General features: G+C 47.3%; 1 protein-coding gene across 3 annotated transcripts in view; it reads left to right on the forward strand.

The window, feature by feature from the left end:
- Positions 1-25,232, forward strand: part of ARMC9 (armadillo repeat containing 9) — a 151,459-nt gene that overhangs the window by 30,872 nt on the left and 95,355 nt on the right. For 2 of the 3 annotated variants that reach the window (XM_043578144.1, XM_043578146.1), the window contains exons 8-11: positions 881-1,038; positions 8,005-8,103; positions 18,999-19,032; positions 22,533-22,648. In XM_043578144.1, the coding sequence (XP_043434079.1) occupies positions 881-1,038; positions 8,005-8,103; positions 18,999-19,032; positions 22,533-22,648 (407 nt within the window). Of the gene's footprint in view, positions 1-880; positions 1,039-8,004; positions 8,104-18,998; positions 19,034-22,532; positions 22,649-25,232 lie in introns of all 3 variants that reach the window. The other variant, XM_043578145.1, reaches the window with a different exon arrangement.

The raw sequence follows: 25,232 nt of genomic DNA on the forward strand, positions 1-25,232 counted from the left end.
CTTGGCCACCAAGTGCTGTCCCTGGTGCAGAGTCCCAGAAGAGAACCCTGGAACCTTCCAAGGCTGCCTGCTCTAGGGCCCAGTGGGGTGGTTTGTGCTTTATCAAGCTGGCAGACCGAGCACCTTGAATCTTGCCTAATTTTGGATTCTAGCTTCCTCAGCATTAGGCAAGTAGCCTAACCTTTACCGAAAATGAAGAGCTGGCCTGCAGATACGAATTACCTCCAGACAACCTCACGGGGCAAACACAGAGGAAAAGCTGTAGGTTTGCTTCACCCAGTGTGTGAGCTGGAAGAAATACTGAGTTTGTGTCTTTTACACAGAGAGAGCAACTACAAGAAATTGCATGGGGCTCAGTCAAGGAAATAGATTGTGTGAGGAAAACCAGTGACGATTCAGTTGAACTGCCAGAGACCAGAAATTGAAAATCAGTGGTCACAAAGCACTTCGTAATTAAATGTGTCAGGAAATAGTAGTGAAGTGTTTTGTTTTGTTTTTTAATATTTATTTATTTTTGAAGGAGAGAGAGACAGAGAGTGAGCAGGAGAGGGGCAGAGAGAGAGGGAGACACAGAATCCGAAGCAGGCTCCAGGCTCTGAGCTGCCAGCACAGAGCCCGATGTGGGGCTCGAACTCACAGCCGTGAGATCATGACCTGGGTCGAAGCCAGATACCCAACTGATGGAGCCACCCAAGTGCCCCAGAAGTAAAGTGTTAAACACGAATAATATCAAGTTCGTTGTGACTGCAGAACGTTCTGAAAGCAGGCACAATACTGCCTTGAGAAGAGTATATTTTTTATTTTGTGGGGGTTTTTTTGTTTTGTTTTTACTGTTGTTTTGTTTTGTTTTGTTTTGCATTAATGTAAATCGTCTTCCTAGAAATGTCGCAGCAGCTCCACCAGCAGCTGATAGAAGCCGAGCGTAGGTCAATGACGTACCTGAAGCGGTACAATAAGATCCAGGCAGACTACCACAATCTCATCGGGGTCACGGCAGAGCTGGTGGATTCCCTGGAGGCCACGGTCAGTGGCAAGATGGTAAGGAAGATCCGCACCTGCTTGCGTGTCTGTTTGCAGCTAAAGCAGTGTTGAGGGCCTGGGCTGTGCTAATGGGATTCCTGGCCTCTCCCGGCCAGTGACACCTGCCCCCGTGCTTCACAAAGCCAGACGTACAAAGGAGACCACGCCAACGTTCCATGCCCATGATTGTGCTGCCCACAGTATTTTGTCCGTCTTTCCTGACGTCTTTATTTCTCTACCTTACTCTTCACGTTGGCAAACGGCAAATTGTCTGGCAACAGAAAAAAATAATATGGAGTGGCATAAAAACGAGGGGGAAATATACTGCTGCTATAAAAGGAAGTTACGGGTTTTCACATGTTGATTTTATATCTAGCCACCTTTCTGACCTCTATTAATCTGCTAGATTCTGTTGATTGATACCTCTGTATTCTAGACTGGCAGTCATATCGTCTTCAGATACTGATTGTTTTGTTTTATATTATGTTTTCATTATTTGTAATGACTTTTTTTCCTTCGCATAGTGGCATTGTTGACTACGGGACATTATCGAATAGTGGGCCTCCTTGTCTTATTCCTGACTTTAATAGGAATGACTCTAGTGTTTCACTTACTAAAAAATTAGAAGTATAATAAAATCCCTTTGTAGAAATGTACATTTTCTTTAAAAGTGGAATAATTGGCACATGCAATTTTAAGAAATAATGCAGAGAGGCTTGGCACGCTTTGCCCAGTTTCCCCCAAGAGTAGCATTTTGCATAACTAGGTTGCAGTACCACAACCGGAACATTGACATTGATCCAGTCTATTGATCTTATTCTGATTGCTCCAGTTTTGTGCTCTTGTGTGTATGTTAGGTTCTGTATAATTTTATTGCCGGTGTAAGGTCGTGTATTAAAAGGACACCTGGCTGGCTCAGTTGGTAGAGCATGTGACTCTTGATCTCAGGGTCATGAGTTCAAGCCCCAGGTTCAGTGTAGACATTACTTAAAAAATAAAATAAAAATTTTTTAGTGACTTAGAAATAGGACTATAAAATAATATGTATTATAGAAAATTTTAAAAATAGAGAACTGTGCAAAAATACGATTAAAATTACCTGCAATCGTGTCACTTAGTAACAACACTTGTTAACATTCCACATTTGTCGCGGTGCTTGGCTGCACTAGACGGACTCTGGTTCAGGCAAAGTTTTCTATTTTCCTTAATACCGCATCGTGCATTCTTGAAGACATGAGGTGTTCGACAAGCCTCACCGTTAGCGGCTCAAGTGCATCGTGAAGCAGTGCTGCGCTTCGTATTAATGTCCAGGTTGGACATCGAGGTTGTCTCCAGCTTTTCACTTTCACAAATTATAAATATAGTGGGAGGAGATGAGCCTCTGTTACGTTTTAAATTTTTAAATTTTGTTTATTTTTAAGATTTCATTTTAAGTAATCTCTACACCCAACATGGGCTGAAACTCACAACTCCAGGATCAAGAGTCGTATGCTCCACTGACTGAGCCAGCCAGGTGCCCCTGTTATATTTTTTTAAAGTTGATTTTCGAGGTTGAAATCTGTGCTAAGGTGCTCCAGGAAGGTTTTGCTGGTCTGGTTCCACTGGGAGTCCTTATCTTTATATCCTTGCCGGTCCTGTCTTTGTGTATGAAAAGGACACCTGTATTTGTTGCAACATTTGTATTTGTATTGGTAAATTTGATCCTTGAGAAGTAGTGTCTCAGGATTGAAATGTACCTCACATTGTTTCCACATGACAGTGAACGTTTTTTATATGCTTCTCATTCATTGAATGCAGATTTATTGCAAGCTTACTATGTGCCAGGCCTTCCCCGTTCTAGGCCTGTGGGATACGTCAGACAACAAAACAAAGATCCCTGACCTCAGGGAGCATACGTTCCAGTAGGGGCGAGAATAATAAATAGTAAATATAAGCAGTAGATAATAAATGACATCGTCGTGTGTTAGAAAATGACAAGCGTTGTGAGGAAAGAAAGGAACAGGGTGGAGGGGATCAGAGTACGTGTGTCTATGGACAGGGGACAATTTTAACTAGGCAGGCAGGGGGAGCTTCACTGGAAGAGGTAAGGGAATTCGTTTCGCAGCCCTCTGGAATTCCCCCAGAATTCTAGGCCAAAGGAAGAGGATGCAAAGGACCAAAAGCAGAAGTGTGCCTGCCTCTCCCAGTGAAGGACAGGGAGCGGCACCCAGCAGGTCAGGGCCCCGAGGGCCATCGTTAGGATGTGGCTCTACTATGAGTAAACTGGGGAGCGGAATAGGGGGGGTGGCGTGGTCTGGCATGCTGTGGAAGGATTACCTGCCTTTGTTTTACAACAGTCCTCGGAGGCCTGGAGGAACCAGGGAGACCGGCAGGAGGCGCTTGCGGTCACGAGGGGAGACCTGGTGGTGGTGGTGGTGATGGCAGCCAGAGCCAGAGAGGTGCCCCTCTGGGTGTGTTATGAGATAGAGCCGATAGTGTTTTGTGCTGGATTGGACCTGGGCGGGGGTTTGGGGGTCAAGCATGACTCCAGCTTTTTGGCCTAAGCTGTGGGAGGGCAGTGGTGCCTCCGGCCGCGATGGGGAAGGCCTGGGGTAGAGCAGGTTTGGGGGAAATCAGGACTACAGATGTGGGCATCCCTGTTAAGACACAGGCCATTCAGAATTCATCTTTGGTAAATGTTTTCCTTAGTTTGCTTTTTGGTTTTTAAATTAGTGTTTCTTAAGTTAGTAAAATTGACACGTTTATATCGTCAAATCATTTTATCAGTTTTTCCCGTCGTCCATCCTGCCTTTTCAAAGTGTTAATAAAGGAGCTTTTCCCACTAAAGGAGCTGGAATATTCACATTAATTTTTTTCTGTTGGTCGTCTTGTTTTGTTTTGTTTTAATTTTACTTTTAAATCTTTAATCCACAAGGAATTTATTTTGATAGATGATTTAAGAAAGAAATTTATCGGGGCGCCTGGGTGGTGCAGTCGGTTAAGCGTCCGACTTCAGCCAGGTCACGATCTCGCGGTCCGTGAGTTCGAGCCCCGCGTCGGGCTCTGGGCTGATGGCTCGGAGCCTGGAGCCTGTTTCCGATTCTGTGTCTCCCTCTCTCTCTGCCCCTCCCCCGTTCATGCTCTGTCTCTCTCTGTCCCAAAAATAAATAAAAAACGTTGAAAAGAAAAAAAAAAAAAAAAGAAAGAAAGAAATTTATCCCCCCCACTAGAAAAAAAGATAACCATTTGAGCCAGAACTATTTACTTCTTTCCTCACTAATTTGAATGGCTACCTTTATCATGTAGTGGGATTTTAATTTTTTCCATTGATCTGGCTATTCTTAAGCTACTAATGCATTGTGTTTTTTACTATAGTAGCTTTTTAATATGTTTTAGTATCCTGCGCTGAAAACCTCTCTGTTCGTGTGAAATCGTAGCCCGCACACTGCTGAAAGTTGCCTGGTACAGCCATTAGCTGGGGTGGTGGCCACATGCTGAAAGAGGATGCAGAGAGGATGGGCCAGTAAAGATCACGGGGAGGTTTGTAGATCATGCTTAGGAGCCCTTGATTTGTCCTGTAGTTAGTGAGGGGCTTTTGAAATATATACCTTAAAAAATGGACTTTTTAAATTAACTGTTTTTTTTTTTCAGTTTTAATAATAGCATGTGTTGACATTAATACAGAAAAGTATCAGAAAGAAAACAAACATGGCTTCTATAACCTCTGTTGACAAAGACATGCCCGTGATTAGGAGGTTCAAACAATACAGAAATAAATAAAAAGAAAAGTATTTGCCTTCCTTTGCCTTCTCTCCTATTAAAACATAGCTACCAGAATCCTGCTGTGCCTCTTACAGCCAGAGTCGATGTGACATCAGGGGTGGCGTGCTGACCAGAGATGGGCACGTGAGCTCCTGCTGGAGTGCGCGAGAGGCCCGCAGGCCACCAGGCAGGGAGAGATGGGGTGGGGCGGCAGGGGCGGGGACTAGACTTGTAACTGGCTTGTTTTTGTTTGTTTGTTTGTTTTTAATGTTTCTTTTTTTTTTTTTTTAATTTTTTTTTTTTTCAACGTTTATTTATTTTTGGGACAGAGAGAGACAGAGCATGAACGGGGGAGGGGCAGAGAGAGAGGGAGACACAGAATCGGAAACAGGCTCCAGGCTCCGAGCCATCAGCCCAGAGCCCGACGCGGGGCTCGAACTCACGGACCGCGAGATCGTGACCTGGCTGAAGTCGGACGCTTAACCGACTGCGCCACCCAGGCGCCCCAATGTTTCTTTATTTTTGAGAGAGAGAGAGAGAGAGAGACAGAACGTGAGCAGGGGAGGGACAGAGAGGGAGGGAGACACAGAATCGGAAGCAGGAAGCAGGCTCCAGGCTCCCAGCTGTCAGCACAGAGCCTGACGCGGGTCTCGAACCCGTGAACCGCAAGATCATGACCTGAGTGGAAGTCAGATGCATAACCAACTGAGCCACCCAGGCCCCCCTATAACTGGCTTGTTTTTAATGTAAAAAAAAATACACGTTTGTGGTAACAAATTGGAACAAGTCAGAGTAGTCTATAGTAAGGAGCAAAAGCCCCCTCCCACACGGTTTCTTAGTGTCACTTCTTTATTGGTATTCAAGATTAACATTTGCTTGCGTCTTATTTTAGAACATTTCTAGGCATAGGCGTGTGTGTGTGCATGTCTGCATGCGGCCTACGTATACTTGGGATCGTATGACCCATTATTCTTCTGAAACTCGCATTTTACTTTCGGTATATCTTGGAGATCTTTCCACATGGCCACATAGCCCTCATTCCTTTCTAGGCTTGTACATTATGCCATTGTAAGAGCGAATTATAATCCGTCAGCTCTCTGATGGTGAACGTTTAGATTTTGTTTGCTATAACAAAAAAATGTGCCAATGAACATTCTTCTATATACTGTATACCTTTGAAAACAGGTAAGGTAAGATCCTAAGTGTGGAATAGTTAGGTCAAAGGTTATGGGCATTAACATTTTGATAAATGTTGCCAAATGATTTCTCCTGAGACTTCAGCGACGTCTACCCAAATCCCTGGGGGTTTATCTGTATCTGTGTTTATTTCTCCACACACTTGCCAACACTAGACACGATTATACTTTGAACTCTTTCCCAGTTTGGGAAGTAAAACTTGGTGTTCTGAATGTTTCAATTTACATTTCTTTAATTATGCATGAGGCTGAATATATTTTCATATATTTGTTGGCCCTTTATACTTAGTCTGCTGTCTATTTGTGTCCTTTCCTCATTCACCTGTTTTAAGCAAGAAAGTGACATAGTCAAATGTGCTTGTTAAAGAATTGGTTCTGGTAGCAGTTCCAGAAGTCAAAAGAGAAAACAGTTTCGGGAGTAAAGGGTTTATGCAAAGTCTCGGAAGCCACCGAATACTTTAGAAGACTACAACTGAAAAGTGCCCAATGATTTTGACATCATAGAAGGTCAGTGGTGATGGCCTTTGCCACGTAAGTTTCCACAGAACGATGCGTCTAGAAGCCTAATTGCAGCGTTTTGGGAGGGCCAGGGGAAGTGAGACAGGAACTGTGGGCTGTTCTCTCGAGCACCTTGGCTGTGCAGGAAGAATACTGGGAGGGTGGTTGATAGGTGGAGACCTAGGGTGGAGGAAGGGGAAGGTACTTTTTAAATATGAAATGTATTGGGATGTGTTTTTAGGTTGTCGATAATGAAAAGGAAAAGGAAAGGTTAAAAATACAGGATGAAAAAGGAACCTTTACTTTTCGATACTTGTGGACATTCAGAGGAAACGGACGTGGGCTGATGGGGGATGTGCCCCCTGGAGATGGGGTGCTGCTTTGTCTGAGTCGCTTCGCACAGAGCTGAGTGCCAAGGGATGAGCAGAGACATCTGCCATGGATGGACAGGGCCTTTGATGTGTCTGAAGCAGACCAGAAGTTTCCAGTGGGTAGACGGAGTCCCCCAAGGAGAGGAGAGGTTGCGGTCCACGTTCCCGGTGCTTTCTAACCCATGAATGGGTGGAGGGGGCCTCACGTGGGGACAGCTGAGTAAGGGTGGGGTAGCGGCCAGTCACGTGACCGTGTCGGGGGGTCACCACTCGGCATCAGGAGGCTGAGGAAAGGGAGGTTTCCCTCCCACTGTCAGGCATAGAAAAAACCCTGGAAGAGAGCAAAGCGGTTAATAGTTACCTCCAGGGATTGGTTTGTAGGGAAGGATGGGACTGGGGAGAGGTTGGGACACTTGCGCATTTGGAAGGTGCATTCTTTTTATAAAAAGAAAAGATGTAAAATGAAAAAGAACAGATCCTGAGATTACTACCTGAGAGGCTGTAAGCCAGTCTTGAGTCACAGTAGCTAATGAGCCGGTGAGAGAAGCAGCCAGAAAGGCCAGAATAGAGTGGCATTGACGGGACGGCAGCAGACTCCCGCCCACAGGCACTCGATACCAGTGCCTCCGTCATTCATTCAGTAAGCACGTACCCAGCCACCTGGCATGTGTCAGGCATACGTGTCATCTCGTTCACCCTGTCACCATGACCCACAGAGGCAGACATAGTTCATTTCACTCGACAGGTCACAAGGCAAGGGGCGGAGCTGCTGGTTTTCCCAAGTCCGGGACTTGAGCCCAGATCTTTAGATTTGAAGGCTAGCATTCTTTCTACCACACTGTTGGCCCCCTGATTGACTTGATTGCTTGAATTCATACACGCCCGCACAAACGGTTTAAAGTCCGTTCCTTTTGCGTGACAGTGGGAGTACATCTACTGGAATTAGGTAATTTACATTATGACAGGCCGTGATCATACCTGTAGCACGTTAGCAGTTTTTTTCTGTCAGGCTCAGGGCTTTAGTGCCCAAGAACCCCTGGGTTAACGCAAAATTCCATCTCTGTACCTTCCAGAAAGCCCAGCAAGGGACAGCTCTGATCACTGCTGGGGCCCCTGCTGTCCCTGGGGGAGGGGGGAGTTTGTGCCTCTCACCAGCCGCCCTCCTGACTTCTTTGCAGATCACGCCGGAGTACCTGCAGAGCGTATGCGTCCGCCTCTTCAGTAACCAGATGCGACAGAGCCTGGCCCACAGCGTGGACTTCACGCGGCCTGGGACGGTAAGGCTCTGTGCCCCGGGTCTGCGCCCCGAATTTAAAACTAGCCTAGGCGCGCCTGGGTGGCTCAGTCGTTGGGCATCCAACTTCAGCTCAGATCATGATCTAATAGACTTTAGCCTAACAAAAACAACAACAAAAAATGAAAGGGCGAGGGAAAATAACATTCAGGAATCTGCATTTCAGCTAGCTTCAGGGGTCCGTAAACTCCCAGAAGGAAAAGAACGCTGTGTTTGAAGAGGGAGCAGCTGGGAGCTGGCCTCCTAGGCATGGTGGGAGAGAGGCACGGTCTGCTCTTCCATTTGGAGCCCTTTGGTGCCAAGGGCTGGTAACAGTTATCAAATCAATAGGAAAGGAGGGAAACTTCTTTCTTTTTTTAAGAAATTACTGCCATATTGGAAGCTATACAGTCGAAGCAGGCACTCTCTTCTTTTTCTCATTTAACTTTTTCCTTGGAATAACTACAAACTTAGAGAAAATTGCAAAAATAGCACAAAGGACGCTTGTATACCCTTTACCCAGATTCGGTGACTGGTGGCATTTTACCCATTTGTTTACTTTCTCTACACACACACGGACACACACAGGCACACTCACACACACACACACACACACACACACACACACACACACACACACACACAGTCTGCTTTCTGAGCCATTTGAGAACAAATTACATATACCATGGCCTTTTACTCCTAAATACTTCAGTGTAGAGTTAATTTCTTACTAGAAGTATTCTCATGTACAAGGATCCACTTCAGTAAGTTTAATATTTTATGATACTCTTACCTAATCTGTGCATTTTCCAATTTTGTCAGTTGTTCCCCTGTTTAAAAAAACAGGACATTTCTCTTTTTGTGTTTCGTATTTTCTCACGATTCGATTCAGGGTTTGCATCCCAAGGCAAAATATTACATAGGTGATATCGTGTCCTTCTTAAGATATAGCTCGTCTGGAGGCAGATGGTGTTGAGTTGGGGTTCTAAACCATGAGTATACCCATGTCTCCTCAGGATGTTTTCAAAGGTCTCGAACCCGTGTTCCTGGGGCTCACCCCAGCCTGTTGCCTGGGCCCCAGGCTGAATGGTAGAGCCAGATCTGTACAATTGGGAAGAAAGCACCAGGGGATCCCGAGCCGCCTCCCCCCGCCCCCCCCCATCCCCCCCCACTCCCCCCCCCCCGCCGCCATGGGTCAGAGCCACAGCTTTTAATTAAGGGGAAGAAGGGTCTGCACATTAATATTAGGGTCTTCATAAACAGAGACATTTTTTACTTATTAAGAAAAAATTTCTAAGCTACCTCATTCTTAAGTCGGTTTGAAACAGCCTATTGAGAAAACACAAATATGAGAAATTGGAAAGAAATAAATTGTGGTCAGAACTCACGGAAACAGAAAGTAAAGTAGTGGTTGCCAGGGGCTGGGAGGTGGGGGAGGTGGGAGATGTTGGTCAAAGGGTGTAACTTTTGGTTATGAGATGAATAAGTTCTGGGGATGTAATGGATAGCATGGTGGCTGTAGTTAACAGTGCCATATACTGGAAAGTTACTAAGAAAGTAGATCTTAACATTCTCACCACACACAAAAAAGTATGTGAGATGATGGATGTGTTAACTAGCCTTGTTGTGGAAATCATTTCACAATATATACATGTATCAATTCCTCACTTTGTACACCTTAAAAGTACACAGTATTATATGTCAACTACATCTCAGTAATGCTGGGGTCGGGGTGGCGGGGAGGGGGGCAGAAATGGTGGTTAAGAGAAAATGAGGGTAGGACAACACAAGTAAGCCGTGGCTATGGCTAGTACAAAACAGAAGCTGCTGTATGGCCGCAGAAGCAGGCACACACCCAGCTCTGAGCTTCCTAGAGGCCCGTGCAACAGGGGCACGTGAGCAGTTACATGATATACTTAGGAGGAAAGAGAGATGCTTATGTAGTGTTTATTGCACATATTCGTGTATTTCACTGCATCTCAGACAACATACGGCCTGCACACGCAACCTAGGAAGCCCAGCAGCAAAGTGAGTCCCCGCGAGTCACGTTCCCCAAACAGACCATTCCTGTGCCACTGATGCGCTCTCTGTGCCCTTTAGACTGTCAGCTTTGTTGTGGATCTTCACAGAAAGGACACAGTAACATGGTGGAGAGCAAGTGTCCTTGACCCCATCACCCAGCTGCTCACGGAAGTCTCGTAGAGCCGTTTGTTGTGGTGGCTGCACCACACGTGGGCACGTGGTTATGGAAGCTGCACAGTCTGTGCTTTAGGATGCGGCCCCGGGGATTGTAGCCTGCAGAGAACTTCGGGAACCAGCCATTTGTGCATGTGTGGCGGTGGGGAATCCGCCATTTTTAAATGTCAGTAAAGCACGCAGAGACATCGGAGTTTCAGAAAATTAACTGCCCCGGGCACCTGGGTGGCTCCGCTGGTTAAAGGTCCAACTTTGGCTCAGGTCATGATCTCACGGTTCATGAGTTCGAGCCCCGCCTAGGGCTGTCTGCTCTCGGCACAGAGCCCACTTCGGATCCTCTGTCCCCCCTCTCTCTCTACCCCTCCCCCACTCACACACACATACACACAGTCTCTCTCTCTCTCTCTCTCTCTCTCTCTCTCTCTCAAAAATAAATAACCATTTAAAAAATTTTACTTCCCTTAGGGCCCTCCAGGATGAGGAGCTTCAAGCCACATCCCTGAGGACTGGCTGAGTTGACCCTGTGTGTACCCTGTATGCTTAGCTGTAAGTCAGCTAAGAGCAGAGCTTGCCAAAAATGATGGCTTTCTGGCAGTAATTAGCATAGCAGGATCTGTGTCTAATAGAGCCATTCCTTTCCTCCCTGCCTTACACTTATTAGTTCAGCAAATACTTTGTGTTTTTCAGGTCTGTGTTATAAAATCCCATCCTGTCTACACATACAGGTATCCTTATATTTCCATTTTCTGTTGTCAGAGTGATGCATCCGGCTTATTTAAAATGGATATCATGTTAATAAGGAGCAGTTTAAAAAAGGGAGGGAGGCACACCATATCTGATATTTTGTCCCATGAGACATTAATTTTTTGTCAACAGACTACTGCTACCGTCCTTCCTGCTTATAGTTGTATTAAGGTAGAGATTCCAGGCCTTAGAAACCAGAGGAGAGATCATGAGCTCTGCTTGTCTTACTTCCTAACCATTTTTTCCCTCTGAGTCACTGACTTAGGAACAGACAATAAAAGCTACAAACAGTCTCTTATTATTCCCATAGATTTCTCTAGACGATAAAGAGTGGATATGAGTCATTGCAAAAGTAGAACATTGTTGTAAAAGTATAACGGTGGTGGACTAAGATGTCTGCAGTCCATACATAATATCAGATTTACAAGGGATGGGGAGGAGATGAGGGTGCAGTTTAGAGGGGGGGGTGCCTCGTGGTCGACCAGTAGGATTGAGAAGAGAAGCGTCGCTTCCTTACTTGCCAGGCCCGTAAGTTCTATGCTAGGTCCGAACAGAATGCCTTCAGTTTCAAGATAAAGAGGTAGGCATGACTCAGCTTCCTTTTTAGCGTGATCCTTGACCAGCTCCTCCTCAGTGTCGGTCGACCTTGAGTGTTTGAATTCACTGTCCTCTGTAAAGGAGCTGGGCCGGGCCCATCGCAACACTGCTGGTATCCATAAAGTTTAGTACATTTGATACTGGTTTTTAAATCTGGCTGTCAAGAATCTGGCCTTCTGCAACCTCTCTCGCCGTTGAAAGTTCAGGACCCAGTAAATAACACTCTTCTGACCCCTGAGTTCTGAACCACTTGAAAAGTAGGACAAAAGAACAAAGGAAAGAGGAGCTGACAATATTGCCCTCAACTCTGATGAAGCTTATACGGGAGAATGTGGATTTTATTTGTAGACAGATGGGCGTCCTGCGTTTCAATCCTGGAATTCAAGAAATGTGACTACCCAGTCACGTCCAGCTCTGGCCAAGCCCCTCTCCTCCACCAGCACCACAGGCGGTGGGGACCTGCAGGACTGACCTCTGCTCCCTGGGGGGATGGGGGGGTGGGGGGGGCTTATTCCCTCTGGGGAAGCAGGGAGCAGGGCGGTGCATGCCCAGTCCACTCCCAAACCCACCAATCCAGGAAGTCAGCCCTGCAGCAGGGGGATTATGCTGGTGCAGGACCCTGCAGAGGAGATGCCGAGAGTGGGGCCTAGTTCATGCCCAGAGAACTGTGTCTGAACCTCCACTCACATTAGCGGAGCTGGCAGTCAAATCCAGATGTTCCCAGGACTAATAATGACGGGATTGATTTTTTGGAAAGAGAACTCTCCCAGGTGACCTCTTCTAGCTTGATTGCCTGTCGCCACCCCAACCCCAGGTGCATCATTCTTCAGTCCTCACCAACTCAGGCTCCAAACTGTGGGGCTGAGTATCCGCCGGGATACAAGATAAATCTGATTCTATATTCTCAGCCATCTGATAATCGCAAGAAGAGAAGCTTCTCCCTCGGGGCACAAGTGGTAGGGATTTTTTGTTTTCTTTTTTTCTTTTTTAGTGTATTTATTTTTTGAGAGAGAGAAAGAGAGCAGGGGAGGGGCAGAGAGAGAGAGAGAGAGGGAGGGCGAACCTCAAGCAGGCTCTGCACTGTTAGCACAGAGCCAACACGGGGCTCGAACTCAAACCGCGAGATCATGACCTGAGCTGAAATCAAGAGCCGGACGCTTAACCGACTTAGCCACCCAGGTGCCCCTGTTTTCTAAGACTGCACAACCGATACACAAATGTGTTCACTGGAAAATACATAACAATCTAATAGTAAAGTAAACATAAACCCCACGTCTCCCTCACACTCACCCCATCTCCTCTCCCTCCATAGGTAACCCTGTTGACTGCTCCCTCTTCTTCCTTCCAGACCTTTAAAAGTTCTGTAGAATTAAGGTGTTTATTTTACAGTTCACTCTGCAACTGTCTCTTTGAACTTGGTACGTTTTAAAGAATTTTCTGCGTCCTTCTGGGTTTACTCATCTTTTCCTTATCTTTTAGAGTTTTAACACGATACATGTGACCGTTCCTCTGGTAAACCTCAAGGGGGCTTTTCCATTTTCCGCTGCTTCCAGTAGTGAGGCAGCACACACCTTTGTATGGCACAGAACAGCCTGTGAAAGCGCCGTGGTCTGTCTCTCTCCTTACTCCTCTGTGTGTGCTGGGCAGGCACGAATGCAGAGACACCCCAGGAAAGGAGCACCGGGGCTGATGCGGGAGAGGGAGCGTCCAGCCCAGGGCAAGAGTGGGGCTGGGGCTGAGCTGACCATGATACAGAGTCCGGGGCATAGCCCCGTGAGCGAATCCCAAGCCCCTCCTAGTGGTACCTGTGCGTTTTGGGGTTCATTGGCTGGGGAGGTTTCCCTTCAAATGCGTCCTTATTTGGAAAAACGGCCCACTTGGGAATTAACCCTTTTTTCAAAACTCCCAAGGAAACCGCATTGGGAGACTAAGTTAAAATACCACCAGGTGTGATTGCATTCTATACATTCAAGACCCCAGACACGTGAATCTTAGAAAGCATTTACTTCAAAATCAGCCATCTTTCTTAGCACTAAAACCCTGCAAGGTGCCGGGACGTGGCGGTGACCCTTTCTCGGGGTGGCCTCGTGCAGTTGCTCAGGAAACGTTGCCGTGGCATGCTTCTGCTGAGGAGGGTGCTTCCTACAGCTTCCTGTCGTGTGGACCGTGGCTCTGGCTTGAAGTTCGGCACCTTCAGCCCTTACGTTCTCCATTCCGTAGCTTTCTGAAGTCTTGGCGAGGTGCCTGCCCTTTGTCGGCGTCGCCACTGCATCTCGAGGCAGGCTTTCTGGCTCTAGTGCTCACTGTCTTGAGGAGGAGTTGCCGTCCTCGCTCACCTCTCCCTGCCACACCTCGTGCCCAGTGCCCATCGTGTACCTGAACTGACCCCGGTGATGTGAGGATGGACCACCTTTGATCTCAGCCACTTGCTGGGACCACGATTGGCAGAGAATGTACCGTTAGCTCAGATTTTTCTTCTGACTTCCAGACCCAGACTCACGAGCCTTTTCTCTGTGAATGTGTGACCAGCACGTCATTTCCGTGTCCAAAAGCAGGCTCGTCCTTTCCTCCGAACAGGTGGTCTCCCCTCCTGTGCTTCCTGTCTCGGTGAATGACACTCCAGAGAACACCTGGGAATCATCGAAACCTCTTCCCTCTCTTTTGCCCCATGGTCAGGCTGTCCTTGGGATCTGAGTGGCTTCCTCCCTCCTGCCCCACCTCTTCGTTGATTTGGGTTTGTTGAGGCTCTTCCTCTTTCTGTCCTGGCTAAAGCAACGTTTCCTAACCGGTCTCAGTCTCTGAGCTCTCGCCTGGCTGATACTCCACACAAGTGCAGGGGTGACCTTTCTGGTTGTGTTTTATTTATTTATGCCCTCAAGTTTCGGGAAGGATTTAGGTACATCCAGTCATCGATCATGTTACTGTCTTGCTTAATACCTGTCATTGACCCAGGTCCCAAGTGCTCAGCGTGGGGTGCACAGCCTTCTGTGACCTAAGGCCCATCCCTCTCCATGCTCGGCTCTGCTCACAGAAAGCCCAAGAGGCCCCAGCACTGTCCCCGGCACCTCCCCACGGGGACATGTTGCCGTGCACCTTGCCTAGCCACCCCCCCCCCCCCCCACCTCAGATGCCCACAGGCTACAGGGTGCTGAGGCAGGGCCAAGGATGAGGCCCTCAGTGGCCCGGAGAGGCTCCTGCCCGAGAAGTTTTGGAGGACGTGACTGGCACTTTCAGGAACTGGGGCACTCCCACTCCACATACATACCTAGCGCCATTCCCAAATGGGCACTGTGTTCCAGCTCAGCCTCCCCTCCTGCGTTTCCCCCTGCAGTCCCGTGTTGTGCAAGCACCCCTTCCTGTTCCACAGCTGGTTGTGGCGGCCTCCCGCCTCCTGTGGCCTCTTCTGTCCCGTGGCTAAGGTGTTTCCTCATGCCTCCCACTGTGGTTGTTTGACCTCTTCCAGGTCACCTCTCCCTGAGGCCGCTCGCCAGAGGGGCCTGCCTTCACCGTTCAGCTGTCCAGCTGTCCGGCTGTTGTCCCAGGGCCCGGGAGGGAGGCTGGGGGCAAGTGGGCCTGGCCTTAGGTTTCCAGCCCCAAACGGTGCCTTCCACGAAGTCAGGGCTCGGCGGCCGCTGTGGGCTTCAAGCCACGGCCCCTTCTCTCCCACCCTCCGGGGTTGCATGCGCCTGCCTGTGGAACAGCCTTTTCCAGAGCAAGTGCCTAGAAGCACTAATCCCACAGCCTTTCCCCGTCCCCAGAGCCAGCCACTGATGTATTAAGTTTGAGACGTGCTGTGTTCTGAGACGCTGAAGACCCTTGAGGAGTCCGGCCGGCACGTCTGCAGACGCTTTTGACCAAGGGACGCTTCGTCACGTTACACCTCATACCGCGTTCTCGAAACACTGTCTGATGTCACGTGTCCTGGCAGAGCTCCTCATCCTGCTGTTGTACGTCCTCGCCCCCACCACGTGACCCCTGGCTTCGAGAGCAGTCACAGCTGAGAGGGCCGGGTGCAGGTGCCTCGCCTGCAGCAGAGCAGCGATGGAGGCATGACGCTGCCGTGTTATCTCTGCGTGGGCAGAAATTCCTTTCTCGCATATTCAGGGGGTCCCGAGAGCCTTGCCCTGAGCCCGGCACAATGTAGGTGCTCAGTGAAGAATTGATGGCTCAGGATATTCGTTCTGCGGGCTTACACCTGCACTTTGAAGGGTTCATACTGTGCTTCCTCAGATGGGAGACCACCCCCTGTCCATTCACCTGTCTGCCATGGAGCACATGGCTTCCCTCTGGTGCCCCCCGCCCACAGAGGCCTTTCCGGAAGCTCCCACCAGAAGGTCTGGAAAGCACACAGTGCCCAATGGGGCTGCATCAGGGCCTCTTTGGCAACTCCTTGGCAAGGGGATCCATTCTGGCACTTGTCCATCGATGTCCACAATCCATTGTTAGCTCATGAGGGAAATTATTATTATTCCGACTGTGACTGATGACCCTGGAGCTTCTCCCGTCTTTCTCCTCCTGAGTTATTCTTTGCCGTCCACACTGGCTACACACAGAGCGGCACCCATGGTTGGTGGCAATGACTTTTAGAAATCTAGTCCAAAGTAAAGTTTGGTCAGAAGATTGGAGCACAGCCCCTTTGGTGCTTGAGTGTTACTATTAATGCCTCCGTACAGCGGGTAGGAAGCAGCAGCTATATATAGATAGATCTATATAGGTAGATATATATATCTATATAGAGATAGATATATCCTATTGTGAGTTCTCCATTCCCTGGGCAAGTTTATCCTCAGGTATCACTGTTAAGGTCAATACCAACTTCATAACTTAAAACAGAGCTCAGTACTTCCCAGCTCTGCCAGCCCTGTGTGTGTGTGTGGCCGGGGGGGGGGGGGGGTCTGCATGGATAGGCAGAAAGGAAGGGGGAGCGGTGCTCTTTCTGTGTGCTCTCCTGGGGGTCCACATCCAATGGGGCCGTGACTGCCACCACTTGCCAATAAGGCACTGAGAATTATTGATCATTGACTCTCCCCATTGGATTGTGAGCTCTCTGAGGAGGGGGCTTTGCTCTTTTCACTGGGGTATCTCTGTGCCTCACCGAGCCCAGCAGGTGGGAGGGAATCAGTAAGGACTCACTGAATGAATGAAATAGCACAAAGTCCTCTCTCATTAAGAGCACGCAGGGCCTTTCTTCCCCCAGCTCATCTTTTTGGGGTTTTTTTGTTTTTTGTTTTTACTTGATTGGATAATAAAATCTCAGTAATGTTTAACACACTGCCTTTGTAGTTATTAGTGTTTTTCAAGTAATTTCTTCACGGGGCAAATAGAATGCTACAGAGTTTAGCAAAAGAGAAGCGCTGTTTTAAAAGCTAGAAAGGGGGTGGTGCCTAGCTGGCTCAGTCAGAAAAGCATGTGACGCTTGATCTCGGGGTTGTTTGTTTGAGTCCCATGTTGGGTGTAGAGATTACTTAAAATCTTTTTAAAATAAATGATAGAAAACATTTTCTTAACCGAAGAAAGGGGTGGTGTTGATGAATTTTATTTGTGGATATATGATTAGTCGACAACACTAATTTAAAAATATCTTTATTTTGTGTATACATTAGCCTGATATTTTAACATGGTTATGCCCTTATTTGACTCACTGTTTTGGCTTCTTAGTCTTCTTAATGTGTTAGATGAGTAATTTAGATGACATTTCAAACTTATCTTCTGAGCTACTTGCTATTTAAGCCAATAACAGAAATAGGCATTTCCGTTAATTACCAAAAAAAGTCAAGGGTTAAAAAATATAAAACATGGTCATGAGCCATTTAAAAATGAGGTTTGCTGTCTCCAAGATGGGGATCTGTGTGGCCTGTAAATACTACACAGTAGAAACAGTAGAGACCGGAGCTCTCAGCCAGGGGCAGTTTATTAAATTTATTAAATTAGTCAAGGATTCTGGAGAGCCCATTTGGGGATATCAGTCTTCATTCATTCATTCATTCATTCATTCAACACATTTGATCACGTGCCTCTGTATGTCCAGGCACTGTAGCAGGTGCTGGGTACATATATTGAGGGTTACAGAACTCCATGTCTACTGAAGGAGAAAGGCACAGAAATAATTGTAAAATTGTCACAGTTCAGTGTGCTAAGTGTGGATAATGACCATTTGAGAGCTGTTGTGACACAGAGAGGACTGAGTGCTACCACCTGCCCCTTCAAGAATGGCTCTATGGAGGGCTGAGATTTCTTGTTTTCTCCTCTACTTAACTTTTTTTCCTGGAGTTCCTTAAAACCTAGTCCAGGGGTGCCTGGGTGGCTCAGTTGGTTGAGCATCCGACTTTGGTTCAGGTCATGATCTCACGGTTCATAGGTTCAAGCCCCTCATTGGGCTCTGTGCTCTGAGCCTGCTTTGGATTTTGTGTCTCTTTGTCTTTCGGCCACTCCCCGGCTCACACTCTGACTCTCTCTCTCTCTCTCTCTCTCTCTCTCAAAAATAAACACTAAAAAAACAAAACAAAACAAACCTAGTCCAAACGTTATGTCACTTTACCTGCAAATAATTCAATGTATATATCCAACGGCTAAGGGCTTCACAAAACAAAAACCAAACATAATTATGATGCCAAATACAATTGGCACTAATTCTTCAGTATCACACAGTACCAGTGAGTCCATATTCATATTGCCCTTATTTGCTCAAAATGTGTTTTTACAGTTGGTTTGAGTTGGTCCAAGTAAACGCCACACACAGCATTTGGTTTTTTGTTTCTCAAGTCTGTTTCAGTACATGTTCAATACAGCATTGTTTGTAGTGGCAAAAACAAAACAAAACAAGCCATGAATGGAACAATGTTGAATGTCCATAAAGTAGGCAGTGATCTGGCCTATAAATAAGACGAAAGGGGAATGGAGTGGGAGGGGGATTTTTCTATAAACACCTCTATAGTGTTTGACTTGGTACAAAGTGCATGTTATTTTTATACTCAAAGAGAAAACCTTAGTAAAGAAAAAATCAGGATAATAAAATGACTTTCATTGCTTTTGTTCTCTATGATACCCGACTAGGCAGCTTTAAGTGCCTCTTGAATTTGGTCCGGGGGGGACCCACTCATGTTTTTATGGAGTATTCCTTGGAGCAGAGCCACAATGAACCAAGTGTTGTAGGCGGCTTGGGAAATACATCAGTAGTGTGTTGCTTAACTTCAGTTTGGGCTAATTTTTAAATCATGTGTGATTATGGCCGGAGAATCCTCAGGGATCAAAAACTTTGCAAATCTGTTGATTTTATGTGAGTAAAGTGATTTAGGGTTAATGCATTGCTCTCCCTGTTTAACACAGCCTCTCTTCTTTTGTTTCCACACCGCCCCCCCCCAGGCTTCAACCATGTTAAGAGCCTCCTTGGCACCAGGGTAAGTCATTGCCCTTAGGAGCTGTTATTATGGAGAACAGCCCTGGGTAAAACTAGAATTCAAAGTAACTTTAGTAAACATTCATCTTAACAGCCTAGCTTAGAGGAGTGCCTTTGATTAGCTAGACCTCCAGTCTAGCTGGATATTAAAGGAAGTGCCGGTAATTATAAGCAAGATTATTAAACTAGAGGTGTTTTTTAGTACTAATTCTACTTATTTTGGAGAGGTAGCATCAAATGGAAAAATTCATTGAATTGTTCCCATGATATTGTATAGAATCTTCTGTCATAGGGCAGTCAGCAGAGTGGTGCAGTGTCTGAATTTCATGATCTCTGCTGGCTCACACTATGACCAGGGCCACAGGATAGCTTTGTCTAGGCCTGAGCATTCCTACCCACATCAGTTAGGTTGTCACCCGTGTGGGGGTCGGATGCAAGGGAGCTTCACCGGGCATGTATGTTGCAGTAACGAGGAAGTTGAGAACCTTTAGCAAAGGCGCGAGGAGTAGAGTGGCTTCTGTTGGCCCCCTGAGCCCCCCTCGTTATGGGAGTTCGGGGGATACTCTCAGATGACTCAAACACCTGAGAGAGACACAGCCTGCCTCCTCCCTCAGTCCTGCCTGAGTCTGACACTGACCCTGCACTTTGTTCCCTTCAGGTGGTGGCTGTATAATGTGATGCTTATGAGCACAGACTGCCGGGGCTAAAATCCCACCTCTGCCACTGGCTCTGTGACCTTGGACCACTTATGTAACTTCCCCGTGCCTCAGTCTCCTCATTTGTAAAATGACACTAATAATAACTTTCTTATAGGATTATTGTGAGGATAAAAATGAGTTAATATGTATAAAGCACTTAGTACAGTGCTGGGGATTTAATAAACTCCTTGGGTGTTTGTTAATGTTATTCCCAACGGTATAAGAAGCAAGGTCACCTGCAGAGAGTAAAGGGGGGTGGTTGGTGGAGGGGCTTAAGAGGACAAAGGAGAAGGTAGGACACAGTTTTCTTGGACAGTGGGAGAGTGGCTGGACTGCAGAAATGTGGGGTTTCTCAGCAACTTAGTTGGCAATAAATTCAGCCGGTAATATTGCCGTGATGGGCGAGTAACTGTGGCCCGCATGTGACAGGGAAGTGCTATTTCCAGCCATAGGAAGTACCCCAGCTATAGGACAATTTCAGACTTGGCTTTACAGATGGCACTTTTTTGTCTAGGACAAGTTCTGGTTTAAATTTCAAATTAAAAAATCTTTTTTTTTTCATTTTGAAATAATTTCAAGAGCTACAGATATTGTACAAAGAATTCTCCTATACCCTTCACCCAGATTCCCCATGTTAATATTTGACACAAGCCCAGGGCAGTTATCAAAATCAGAGAATTAACGCTGGTACCATACCATCTAATCTACAGGCTTCACTCACGTTTTACCAGTTGTTCCGTTATGTCCTCTGTCTGGCCCAGCATTCAGTCCAGGATCACATGTTGATGTGGTTGTCGTGTCTGATTCCTTTACTGGAAGTCATTCCTTAGTCTCTGTTTTTCATGGCCTTGACACTTTTGAAGAATACTGGCCAGTCATTTGTCATCGAAATTTTTAAAGTAGTCTGTGTTCATTTTTAAACACAGTAGTATCTGTCTCAGGAAAATAAGTGTCAAAATAGTGTGCACATGTGCGTGGCTCAACTGTTTGATGTACAAAGTAGGACACACTCCTCCCAGGAGTGTTTACTGAGATCTCATTTGTGGCCCTGTTTTCTGGCCTTTTTCCCTGGGCCCTTGAAGAGGATTCCATTTTGGCTTTTAAAATTTTACATTAAAAAAAAAACTTGCACGGGGGCACCTGGGTGGCTCAGTCGGTTAAGTGTCCGACTTCGGCTCAGGTCATCATCTCGCGGTTTGTGAGTTCGAACCCCGCATCAGGGTCTGTGCTGACAGCTCGGAGCCTGGAGCCCGCTTTGGATTCTGTGTCTCCTCCTCTCTCTGCCCCTCCCCTGCTCATGCTCTGTCTCTCAAAAATAAATAGACATTAAAAAAAAAATTTTTTTTTTAAACTAGCAGGTAGGGGTGCCCGACTGGCTCAGTCGGTAGAGCATGAAGAAAACTGACAGGATCCTGAACACTGCCTCCCAGAGGTATTCCCTCAGTTTCTATCCCACCCTTCCAAACTAAGGAAACGAGTGAAATAGGTGAAGGAGACCGAGAGGTACAAACTTCCACTTACAAAATAAAAAGTCCTGGGATGTAATGGACGGCACAGGAACTATAGTCCATAATATTGTATGGCCAATTTACAAGTTGCTAAGAAAGTAACTTCAAAGTTCTCGTCACAAGAAAAGGCGTGGGAACTTGGTATGGTGACAGAGGGCAGAGAGACTCAGTGCGGTGACCATTTCGCACTGTGCGCGAGTCATCATGCTGTTTGCCTGCAACTAATACAACGTGTCCCCGTTATACTTCAGCGAAAAGCAAAAAGAACTCTTCATTTTTGCGTCTTTTCACCCAAGTCCTCCTGAGCCCCCAGTCAGTGTTGTGCAGTTAGTGTTGATAATAGTATTAATGTTCCGTGCACAGGATCGGGAGAAGCGTATTTTTGTTTTGCTTTTGGTTTTTACTTGTTTTATGATGAACCAATTATAACTCCCCAGGGAGTTGAATCCCCAGGCCCCCAGTGGTGGCCTCTATGACGAGTGTGACATGAAAGCGAGGAGGTGAATGTTGCTCCAGTCCTGTAAACCAGACCACAGGCCTCGCTCCCTTGTCACTCGTCCTCCCTTCTGTCTAGTCCCCTCCTGTTCAGCCAGGCAGACTGTCAAGACCCTGGGAAACCTGGCTTCCCCCCGGGGCTTGCCTGGAGTCCTCTCGGCCAGGGTCTGCCAACTGTCCTGCTTGCTGCCCGTCTCACAGGCGGGAACCCGCGCTACCTCCTGGCACACCCCTGCACCTGCTCAGGGGTCAACCGTGACTCTTCACAGGTGTTTCTGAACCCCGGTCCGTCCTTCCCCCGGTTAGGTTCCTCGGGTTCGAGAGGCACAGTGACCTTGGGTTTTTAGGAAGAACGCTCGGCCCTGCTGACGCTAATAGTTTTTGGGCTTTGCTCCAGATTCTAAGGAGGACGTTGAGCACTGCAGCAAGGGCTGGGGCCTCCGAGGAGATTTCATCCCTGTCGGTTGGAGCCCAGGCCTAACGGGAATGCAGTGGTTTCTAAACCTGGTTAGGCAGGGACTCCTCGTTTTGGGGAAGATGTTAAACGAAACCCCAGTACGTACCACAGGAGAGACAGAGCCGGGCTCGTTGACGCCGGAGGGGTCGGAGCCTAGACAGCCCCTAGGAAGCCCCTAGCCAGCCTTCCCTCTCTGTGGAAGCCTGGACCTAGTTCCGGGAGCACAGAAAACAGCCGGGCCGCCGCTAGCCTGTGCAGCTCGAGACGGGGGTCCCGATACACAGGAGGTATAATGAACATGCCCTTTTGCCCTTTTCTTTCTCTTTGAACTTGTGTTGCCCCGTAGGAAGCTGAAGGATGTCCCATTGCTGCCCTCCTTGGATTATGAGAAACTGAAGAAGGATTTGATTGGGGGGAGTGACCGCTTGAAAGCCTTCTTGTTGCAGGCTCTGCGCTGGGTACGTACCTTAAGGGGGAGAAAGGCCATGCTGGTTTTCTTGGCTGGCTAGCTCAGGTGTATCTTGTAACCCATCTACTAAAAATCTGTCTTCACGCTGCCTGCTGCCACCAGCAACCTCTCAGGATCGCCTTGCCTGTTTGTAAAACCCCCGTGTTGGCATCACAGTTGCCATTGCCTTCCCTCGGTCATTTGACATAGGAAGCTTCTTTCTTTCTTTCTTTCTTTCTTTCTTTCTTTCTTTCTTTCTTTCTTTCTTTCTTTCTTTCTTTCTTTCTTTTCTTTCTTTTCCTCCCTTCCTTCCTTTCTTTCTTTTTCTTCCTTCCTTCCTTCCTTCCTTCCTTCCTTTCTTTCTTTCTTTCTCTTTCTTTTTAATGTTTATTTATTTATTTTGAGAGAGAGAGAGAGAGCCCCCAAAATATGCAGTTTCAAGACTGCCCCTGCCGCCTGGTCTCGAGCCACACTCCTGGCCAGCGCGGTCGGCCTGTGAGCGCCCAGAGTCATTCTGACGTGACAGCTTCACCAAGACTTCTGCATTCAGGCGTTGCCGCGTGGCCATTGGGGCAGACAGCAAGGGTGGACGCTGATGAACCAGTCTTTAAGGGAAGCAAAGCCCAGTCTTCACACTGGTCCCAGTTAAGCCAGTGGTTCGGGCTTTTTGGTCTCAGACCCCTTTACGCTCTCAGAAATTACTGAGGACCTAAAAGCCTTCAGTTTATGTGAACTTTATCTACAAACATTTATAATATTAGAAATGAAAACTGAAAATGTTAAATATTAATCCATTTAAGATGAACAATGAACCCAGAACATAACATAAATGATACTTTTTTTTATAAAAAACTATTTTCCGAGCAAAAAAATTAATAGGAAAAGCAGCATCCTTATACATTTTTGCAAATTTCTTTAATGTCTGGTCTGATGGAGGACAGCTGGATTCTTACATCTGCTCCCCCATTCGATTTGTCACAGTGTCACCCTTCATACAGCCTCTGAGACATTTACTATGAAAAAGATAAACCGTATGTTAGTATTATGAAAACAATCATGACCTTGTAAGCTCCCTGAAAGGGCTTTGAGGACCCGTAGGGTTCCCAAGATGACACTTTGAGAACTACAGGTCTAGGCCAGTGCTGGTTGGCTCTTTAAATGATCCGTTCTAACTTATCCTGTAATCATGTCGGACTCCTCATGGATCCCTGAATCTCAGGTTATGTTGCCATCAAAATGCCTTTGAGCAATTTCCCGGTCTCTGGGTGGAAAAAGGCCGCCTCACTTGCTCTTCTGATGGTTGGTGGTGCTTCCTGGAATGTGGTCTCGAGGCGTGCTCTGAGGATGACTCTAGCCTCAGCGGGAAGAGTCCTGCGATCAGTGGTGATGCCTGCCTCAGCTGACGAGGTGGGCAGCGGGAGTAATCTCGGGGGGCCATCCGTGCCCCAGATGTCGCCTCTCTCTGCTCAAGTCAGCAAGCCCTTTCCTTGGCTGCTAGATTGTCTGCCCGGCACGTTCTCACAGTTCGTGCTGCTGGGCTCTTGGTGAGACAGGGTAGTCCTCGGCCGAATGAATGACATTGTCACAGAATAGTCAGGAAAAGTAAACCTGTGTTTTATGATTTTGTCTGTGTCCCACTCCAGCCCAGCAGCCCCGCATGTGACACTCTTGGCACACCCTCCTTTAACAGAGTGCCCTCTCCCCTCAGGGCCTCCTGCTTGGCCACAGTGGGTCCAGCCTGTCAGCGACACCTGCCTCCGGAGGCCTCCACCTTTCGGTTCTGGGGGGGTCTGCCGCTCGTGTCTTCTCACCATGTGGTCCTTTACACACCCAGTGCCTCCTCGGCCAGAAGTAAGGCCTGCAGTCTCAGGGATTGTTAGGAGGATTTTCCTGGAAAAGCAAGGACATTTGCTCACTTTAGTTATGTGATGTTCTCGTGTTGTAATTCATACCTGTACACACCCATATGTGCACACGCACACACATTGCACACATGACATTTTCTTTCCTTCTTTCTTTCTTTCTCTTTAATGTTTATTTATTTTTGAGAGAGAGAGAGAGAGAGATGCAGTGTGAGCAGGGGAGGGGCAGAGAGAGAGGGAGACACAGAATCCGAAGCAGGCTCCAGGCTCTGAGCTGTCAGCCCAGAGCCCGACGCGGGGGCTCGAACTCACAAACCGCAAAATCATGACCCGAGTCGAAGTCAGAGGCTTAACTGACTGAGCCACCCAGGTGCCCCACAACATTTTTTTTCTAGCCCTATGGACATGAAGTAAATTCCTCCTTAACCCGAGACTTATGGCTCTCAAGATATACAAAATTCTACACATCTACACCCTACACACACGCACACGCACACAATATCGCTGCAGTGGTCTGTATAGTAGAAAGTCTAATTTGTTGGCAACACATTTGCTCCAAGCCCTCTTCCACTCGCCCTTTGTCCACCCCCCCCATCACTGAGCTCCACTCACCTGCACCCTGCATTTTCACGCCTCCCTGACCTTTACCACACTTCCTCCCCCATCCGCCATGCTCACATTCCCGTGTGGTGGCTAATGGTCTGCTCATCCTTTATGGGCCAGCTCTTGAGG

Source organism: Prionailurus bengalensis, chromosome C1, assembly GCF_016509475.1.
Source record: "Prionailurus bengalensis isolate Pbe53 chromosome C1, Fcat_Pben_1.1_paternal_pri, whole genome shotgun sequence".
NCBI lineage: Eukaryota > Metazoa > Chordata > Mammalia > Carnivora > Felidae > Prionailurus > Prionailurus bengalensis.